This window comes from Pterocles gutturalis, unplaced genomic scaffold, assembly GCF_000699245.1.
Source record: "Pterocles gutturalis isolate BGI_N339 unplaced genomic scaffold, ASM69924v1 scaffold49639, whole genome shotgun sequence".
In the NCBI taxonomy this organism is placed as follows: Eukaryota; Metazoa; Chordata; class Aves; order Pterocliformes; family Pteroclidae; genus Pterocles; species Pterocles gutturalis.
The window spans coordinates 1-8,991 of NW_010132553.1; the positions used below are offsets into that span (position 1 = coordinate 1).

At 39.1% G+C, this 8,991-nt stretch overlaps 1 protein-coding gene across 1 annotated transcript; it reads right to left on the reverse strand.

Moving 5' to 3' along the window:
• Positions 1-945: 945 nt before the first annotated feature.
• Positions 946-8,988, reverse strand: LAP3 (leucine aminopeptidase 3; the record flags this gene model as incomplete). The annotated part of the gene is made up of 8 exons (XM_010080921.1): positions 946-1,179; positions 1,289-1,401; positions 2,078-2,157; positions 3,882-3,984; positions 5,365-5,453; positions 6,819-6,943; positions 7,708-7,866; positions 8,870-8,988. Coding segments are annotated over 8 exons (987 nt in total), but the record flags the coding sequence as incomplete, so codon positions are not given.
• Between the last annotated feature and the right edge of the window lie 3 nt (positions 8,989-8,991).

Consider the following 8,991-nt stretch of genomic DNA (forward strand, 5'->3'; position numbering starts at 1 on the left):
CGCCGTCCGCCTCCCGGAGGCCGGTACCTCAGACCGCAAGGGCCGTGGCGTGTGTATCGCCTCCCGCGTTTAAAGAGGGGAAGCAGAGAAAGCAAAGCCCTCCTCCCCCGCGGGACCCTCGTTCTCCAGCCCCGGCCCTCCCGCCCGGGTAAACACCGTTCAGCACCGCTTGTTACACAGCAGCGTTAACCTCCGCAGAAAACCCAACCACACACACCTGCTGGGCCTGCATCCCCCCAGTTCCCAAGAAAACCTTACTCCACCTTTGAAGTACTAAGTCTGGTTGACATTTGAACTGGTTTTGGGAATGATGTCCTGCTTGGAGCCTCACCTCCGTAAGAGGGAGCAGCAGTAGGACAGAATGAGGGGAGACGGGGGTGCAGGTTCCCTCCAAAAACCCAACAAAGACATAGAACAGTGACAGGATACTCTGCTTGGTGCTCGTTTAAGGCACACTAATTTAGGGGTAAAACACATGAATTGCAACAGCCTAAGAAGTGGGGTGGTACGTCATTTCTGCCTCAATACACACCAACAAGGAAAAATGTTAGAATGGCATTTTTCTAAACACCTTTGCAGAGGTACCTTTCATACCACCTATAATTCACCCAAAACCGAGGCAGAGCTGTTATCTCCCTCTATTGCTAATTCTCTCTCAGTCAGAACACACACCCCCACATCACAGATTTATTGTTTGCAATACTTATACTTACTTTACATATAAAATACGAGTTCAGATGTTTTCCATGATCATGTTTTGGTATTAAATACCAATAGTTCAAACAGAATAATATGGGATATTATACTGCATAGTATGGGATAACAAGTCTTAAAAATGAGATATTCTTACCCAAGTAACAATTGTAAAATGCCTTTGTAGTTGACTGCCATAGTGAAAATATGCTTGAGGCATTCATTTATGAATAATACTTGTAAGGATTATTTCTTAAGGCAGAGTGGATGATTTTTGAGTAAGTATTTTATTTGGTATTGTGTCTGTCTTGACTTAATCGAGCCGCGAATTCTACTAGTGTTCTCGTAGGCCGCCCGGACATGCCTTTTCGAAGATAGGGCACCTCATCTTTATTCGACATCACACCAGCTATATCTAAATGAGCCCAGTGAGAGGCAGTCACAAATTCCTTCAGGAACGCAGCAGCTGTGCATGCTCCTCCAGCTCTGTGGGAAGCAGAAAAATTGTATTGTTTCTAAAGCAACACCAACAGCACAAACATTAAACAAATACACTGAAAGAAAGGGGCAGGTGAAGGATATTGGTACATCTTACCTGCTGTACTTTCCAATGTTACTCAGATCTGCAAGAGGACAGTCTGTTACTTGTTTTGTGTAGTGTTCAAAAAGAGGCATTCTCCAAACTCTGTCTCCTGTCAAAATGCTGGCCTGAAAAAGAAACAGTGATAGTTTGGGCAATTTTTTTTTTTTCCCAAGCCACATTTGTAAGTGCTGTTATCATGCATGTTTATTTTTGTTTAGCTTTGATCAGTCTAAAAATCTTCAGCCCAATATAATATCAGGTGTTTGGAAATACACTGCAAAACAAAATAATGAATCTTACTTTTTACGTACTTTAGTGTTAAGAGGCAAAAATCTAAAGACTGCTTTTTTTTTTTTTTTTTTTTTTTTTTTTTTCTCCTGACACCACAAATCCTTCCCTTCAGGGACTTCTGTAGCCATCACACTTCAGCCACTCACAAGGCCTCTCTGAATTTCTGTCTCTGTGTTTTTAAGCAAGATCAATTATCTTTTTAACATGAACCGATTACTGTCAGTGGTCCAGAGCTTATGCATATGCAGTAAGCTATTAGAACATGCAGATCCTTGACATCATGTGTATGCTGTTTGCTGTATATTAAATCTCATTAAAGAGCTAGTAATTAATACTAAAAATTGTTTTCAATTAAATACAGTACTAACACCATTCCACAAGACTTCAAAATGCAGTAACACACCTTTTAGATTTGCATAAAATAAGATTTTCAGTAATGCTGTAACTTCTCAGTAACAAAAGCTATTACTCAATTTTTATTACAATTTAATAATAATACAGAAGGCCTACCTCATAAAGGTGAGTCCAAAGCCAAGATGAGTTTGTGAACACTCCAGTTGCAGCAGACCCCAATGCAACATCCATGGCACCTACAGAAACACAGCTTCAAGGTTATACAACAAAGGCAAAGGTGAACCTGAGCTCTTCCTATGCATCCTGACTGCTCGCAGAACTTTCAATTTTTAATTCCCATTATCAGTAATTTCCAACTTCAGCAAAAACTAAAAATGTCAGTACACTTGGAGTTTTAAAAGTTTAAACATTTATATAATCTAATAGGACAAAAATTCATAAAAATTATATTCTGTATCTCATTAAACTAGATTTTCCATTTTCAGCTTGATCTTTCTTAGCAACATTTCTAATAAAATGTGTTCAGAAGTAACTGTTTTCTCAAAAAAAAAATCTAAATTTTATTGCTTCCATAGAGAACATACAAGTTAGTGGACTTTTCCTAGTTTATAGACCTCTGCAATTTTCATGCTGATACTTTCCTTTCTGCGAATTTCACTTGCATAGATTTTTGCACAGCATATATGAATTTACTTTAAATGAAAAAAATCCTTATCAAAATACTAAACCATGCCTAAAACAGAGGGATTCCTCAGTGAGATTAAAAATAAAATAAAATAAAATAAAAAGTCAAAGAAATTTCTACAGGAGCTCTCCTCCTTCCTGCTTGGTGCCCAAGGATCCCAAACAGAGAATAATCTATAGTGGGAATGAACTACTTCTTCTTGTATCATGCCCTTTATATGGAAATGCTTTTATACAAGCCAACAATCTTAAAATCAGCTTCCCTTCTGTCCACTGAAATTTTCACAGCATTTCAACTGGTAAAACTGATGGAACATAGTTTAAAGCACTAGTAGATGATATATAGAAAGTTAATTACTTTGCTTAGCATATTCATAAAGCAACACAGTGGACCAGTGTCTGAACTGCTCTTCTATGTTTGCTCTCATTTCAGCTACAGTCATTTCACCCATGACAGCGTGTTACTGCAGTTCATGAGATGCATGCACAATGCTGGTTTTAAAATTATCACCTCATTCAAATACAGCTGTAGAGACAAAACAATTAAACCACATTTTATTATGCCTGAAAATATGCAAACTGCACATAAAAGATAACTAATTCTTGGGAGGATGATAATAACTCTCTTCTATTATCTAGAATCATGGAGACCTGAGCTAGCACACATAATGGAAGAACTGGTGCTGGCTAGGTCAGAGCCCAGGCACTCAGGAAGCTGTTCACAAAGAAGCTATTTTGGCTCCAGCATGGCCAGTGCCATATGGACCTGGCAGGATTCTTCCACAATCACACCAGTATCTCTGCATCACACAGCACCATGAGCTGGGAGGGCTTAGCTCAGAAACAGAAGCACTGGGAAACACTGCAGAAACATCAAAGACTGCATAGGTTTTCCCACTCTTCCTAGTTCCAGCTCAGCTGGGTTGGCCCAACTTCACCGACACTGCTGAGTGTGTACTCTGCATACCAATGCTCTCCCCAGTCCTAGAGACACGGGGGCAGCTGTACAAGTTGTTAGAGCATAAACTGTGCTACCTGTTGTCCTACAACACATAAAATCATAGAATGGCCTGGGTTAAAAACGACCATAGTGATCATCTAGTTTCAACCCCCCCGCCATATGCTGGGCCGCCAATGACTAAACCAGGCTGCTCAGCATCTTCGTTGCTTCTGAATTCAGGTTGACTTTATATATGTAGTGCAACTAATCCACAGTCCCATTACTGAGTGACAAAAAACTGACTTGCAAAATGAGCAGGGAAGGGAACTTGCTTACCTGTTAATGTTGCAGCATTCACAATAGCCCTTGCATTAAAATTGTGGGCATAGCAGAGAGCATCAGCCAACAGCAGTCTTCCTTCTGCATCTGTGTTATCTACCTTCAGGTGCAAAAGTAATAAAAACAGATAAACTACTGAAGACATCCCTTTCACTGATGTATTAAATAGCTATCTGATCGTAAATGCACTGTCACAGGCCCTAGGAACTTCAGGTAATCAAAATTTACTCAAAAAAAATAGTATTGATATACAGTTACGTTTCTAAAATAAAAGCATTTCTGTAGCTGAGGTCAAGTCATGTTTCAGCAGTGCACCCTCCTGTGCATGCTGGGCCTCTGCTCTGCTGGCTCCTCCGAAGAGCCTGGAGGCTGCACAGGTGTCCCAGGGGAGGGCAGGGGGCTGGTTACCATTCCCAGCAAAGCCCCAGGAATCCCAGGGGCTGCTCCTGCGCAAGCACAGAGATCTGGCCAGTGGAAACCACAAAGGAGGAGACAGCACCACAAAGCAGCACAGATGTATGCATAGAAAGAGTTCCTTGTTATACTGGTGTCCCTTTGGACCTTTAAACTTTTTCCCTCTTAAAAAAAATTCAATAGCCCCTTTGCTCCTTCCGCCTTTCAGGGAAAATTCATGATGGATTCTGAAAGATTAATTTTGCAATGTGCTCTAAGCTACTAGCACTTTCTTGCAAATTTCTTCTTGGTGGGGGAATATGTGCCCAGTCTTCTCCCTCAAAGCAGAGGGCAGCTGAACTCAGTTTTGGGAGAAGAACCTCAAGGAATGGAAGGTTCAGCAAGTCAAAGGTGGCAGAATCGCAGAAATCCAGACAGAGAGAAATATTGATTAAGCCGTCTACTTCTTCATGAAATCAGTCATCTACAGCACAATGACTTTCAGTACCATTTAATTATTAGATGAATATGGAACTGTTTGGATTAAATATGAAATATGTATTTCAGGTACTGATTTGGCAAGCTCTTTTGAGCCAACAGGTCCTATGACTCAGAGTTCTGATTGTACAGAGCAGCTTGGCAGGGTAAAGACCTTGGTTATGTCAGCAGGGAACTAATAGTCTTATGTCTTACTTCAGACAGGAGGGAAGTGTCCTGACGGGTCTGCTGGAAGCAATTCACATGTTATTCATTCTGACCGAGAGTCTGTATTTATGAGCATTGTAACAACCTCTTGTGCTAAAAACAAGATTTTCTAGCATGTTCAGTAAATGACCATACTTTTCAGCTTTTCCTAGCAATTTATAAAACACATCTAATCTCTTCAAGCTGTATTTTTATTTTAAAGAATCCTGTGATACCATTTCTAATTAATAACATGCTTCTTACGTTTTGTAAAAATAATACATTGGCACTGTTCATCTTTTTAAAGGGTCTTTTCAAACATGTACAGTGACTGCAGTCATATAACTTGATTGATTAAACCAATTCACTAAAAGTATTCAAAATCCAAGTGTCATACGCATACCTGTATTGTTTTTCCATTCTTGGCTCTAACTACATCCCCAGGTTTGTTTGCCTTACCACTGGGCATATTTTCACAGAGGGGTGCCAAACCTCAGAGAGAAAAAGGAAAGTGCATTACTAGTTTCTTTCTCAGAAAAGATGTAGAAAAAACACAGAAAAAAACCAAACACCTTAAGAAAACAGTACTATTCTCATCTTGAATTTATGCTCAAAATCCAAATTTTCCTGGTTACTGAAAGACACATGGTGCAGTTTTCAGTTAGGGAAATTCCTCTGCATGTTGCCCTGTGCCACCACCACATTCTCTCACCTACACCATTTTACCACTAGGATTTAATTCTACTTTATGCCCAGACAAGCAACATCAGAGGAGTAACAGATATAATCTTACGTCTTCCATAAATGAATAATTAGTCACATGTAAAGGTAGTTCTTTCTTTCTGAAATTAAAAGCTTCTCAAATTAACATTGAGCCATTCAAGCTCTGCTCATTGTAAATAAACATCGTATGATGTCAAGAGGGGTCCCAAGGACTTGCCACAGAACTCAAACCATAAGAACAAATGGAAATGAGCAAAAAAAAAAAAAAAGTCAGTTTCAAAACTCCAGCTACAAATGGGATAACAGGATGAGAGTCACTCCACCATTCCTAGGGAAAACCTGCTCCTGGCATAAAGAAGAAGCGAAGTGTGGACCACCACTTTGCAGTGGAATTACGTACACAGACTTTTGCTCCACTGATGTACACCTTCCCCTTGCATACTTTTAAGTGAGGGTGTCTCGCTGCCCTCTACTGGCTGAAGCATAAAAAATACTACAATACTAGTTTCCTGGAACTCGAAGTTCTCAAACATAAACTTATCCTAGAACAGATTACATGTCATCACCAACTGGTTTTGCCACGGTTCTTAAGTCAGCTCATTTAATTTTAGCTGTGCAACATTTTTGCAGAAAAAATAAGCATTGCTCGTATTTAAAAATAGTATCAGCAAAGGGGTTGGTTTGTTTTAGATTTCTGCTGAGATATTCACCTAAGGAAACAAGAGGTGATCCCTCTTCCTGTTCAGCTGTGGCAAACACTCATGGCGGTAACTTCGCTAACTCCTTTTCATTTTTAATTTATTTTACACATATCCACATTCCTTAATGAAGGATCAGGACTTCTGAAAAAATTGTTGAAAATAAGTTTATTGGCAATCATGTCTTGCCTAAGATCTAAAAATCACACCTTCAAAATTTTAATTCAGTGCTGAAATATTTATTCAAGCAAAGCTAGTAATCTCTGATACACAAGTAAAAATGGAAGAGAAGCTGAGCAAGGGAATGAGACAGACAAGTCTGCAAGAGTCCATGGCATTTCTGTAAGACCTTTACCATTGCTGATACTAGGAAATGACTGTCAAAAAGAAATCTTGTAAAATTAAGATTTTTGTATTCTCACAGGAACACACTTACCAATTATGTTAAGTGGTAGATTTAAAGCTGCTGCTGTCACAATGGCTGAGCAGACAGTTGCTGCCCCTCCCATATCTGCTCTCATCGCATCCATACCCGATGACGGCTTCAGTGAAATGCCACCACTGGAATAAACAGAACAAATCTCATACAACATGCAGCAGTTCAAAGTTGCATACATTGATAATATTCTGTCCATCAGTATGTTTTAACACCAAATAGCACTAAATTTGCTTTCAAATATTTCTGCAACACCATCAACAAGCATACTGAAAGCAAGGTATCTGGGTTTTCTTTTCAGAAAAAGTATGTCCACAAATTATTTCCTCACAATCAAGACACCAAAAAAATCCAAGTAATCTGCAGCAGACTAACTCAATGATCGTTATAATAGCAAAAGAGCACAAAACAAGAACAAAATAGTACACTTGGTAAAATCAGCATGTGGAAGGGGAACAGACTGATAAATTTTTCAGTAGCTATGTGACATGAAAAGCAGTTATAAGGAATTGCTGCAAAGAATGATCCAGATCTCATCTTAAGTATGATCTAGATGTCCAGTGACAGACTGCAACTCTAAACACGTGAATTCTTCATCCAGAGGTTTGCTCAGGCCAAAAAAAAGAAAAAATAGCAAGTTCTTTGTTTTCTTCTCCCTTGAATTTAAATTTTCCCCCTTACAAGAGAGAGGCATATCAGTTCCTACTTTGTCGAATCACTCAAGCTTGTCTTCTCCCCAGGAAGGGCAGCACAGTTTCGTATATAGGCCAAGTTCACTAGAATAGCATTGAACGAAGTGCTGAGCAAAGAAAAAGCATCTCCCCGTTGAACATGAATAGCAGGAAGGCATCTTCCCCCCCTTTAGTTATTAAAATATTAGCATACATACCTATCAAATGTAACTCCTTTTCCTACAAATACCAATGGGGAGTCATTTGTATTAGCATCACCTAAATAGTGAATCTCCAGAAAGACAGGAGGTTCAGCTGAACCCTTAGCTACACTCAGGAATGCTCCCATCTGTTGTGTTGTTATCCAAGACTCTGGTCTGAAATAGAAATACATTATTTATTATTTGTAATGGGACACTTCAACTAAGGTGATTTGGTTTGTTTGTTTTTAAGAGATCACAATTCTTGAAGGTTTGTACACAAACTTAATTCCCTTTTCGTTAGTTACTTTGGAAACCATAATTTAAATCCACCCATTATTGCTTTTTTCTTTTTGTGAAAAATAGGGCATCAAAGTTATTGCTTGGTTTTTGTTTTGTCAACAGCAAAACAACAAAACAAGTTACATTTTCTGCATCAGAAACATTAACCTTTCACTTGCCCATCAGGCTGTAGTCTCTCAAGGCATATGGAGCAACAATACTGCAGCAGGTTACAGTTTAACTTTCTGCTGTCAAGGTGGTTAACTATAACCAAACTTAATTCCCCTCAGTCTCTTGCTTTTCAACAAAATAGCCTCCAATGCTTGCATAACCAGTCAGCCCATTTGCACTGAAGTGCAGTAACTAGAAATGCCGAGGCAAGAAGCATCAGTTATACAAATTCAATTGCAAGGGTTTTTATGACTCCATCTTAAAATCTTTAAAAGTTAAAAAAAAAGTCCTATCAATAACAACAATAAATAGAAGATATTTAATTACCACATCCAAACAAAAAGGCAAAGGCACGTATAAAATCCACTTGGGAAGAAACCAAAAGATATTAGAAAAAAGGTACACAGTATTTGCCCTCTATTCACTGAGTCTTCATCAGGCTTCCTCTTTCACAGCACATGTGTCAATTAAGCAGTAATTGACTGCTTAACTAATTGACAGTTAATCATTTTACTGTGTCACAGTATCTTGCTTAGTCTGCAAACCAGAAGCTCACCTCCTAATAATGAGAGTAGCTTGCAGTCTGAGCATCCCTCATACCTTTTTGACAAACACTTCCCCTGCTTCTGTTACCTGAAGTGGCAGAATGAAGATGAGAGCCCTCTGCAGATCTGAATAGTGTGGAAGGTATCTTACCCTATGGAGGAATCATTTAAATGGAATTTACCTTATATGAACCTTCACATTGCTGAAACTTCTGACCTTCTGTTCAATATGTTCAGCAAATTTGATTGGAGTTATATAATTAGCTGGAGCCTCCATAAGGTACCGAGCGAGGTTCTGACCCTC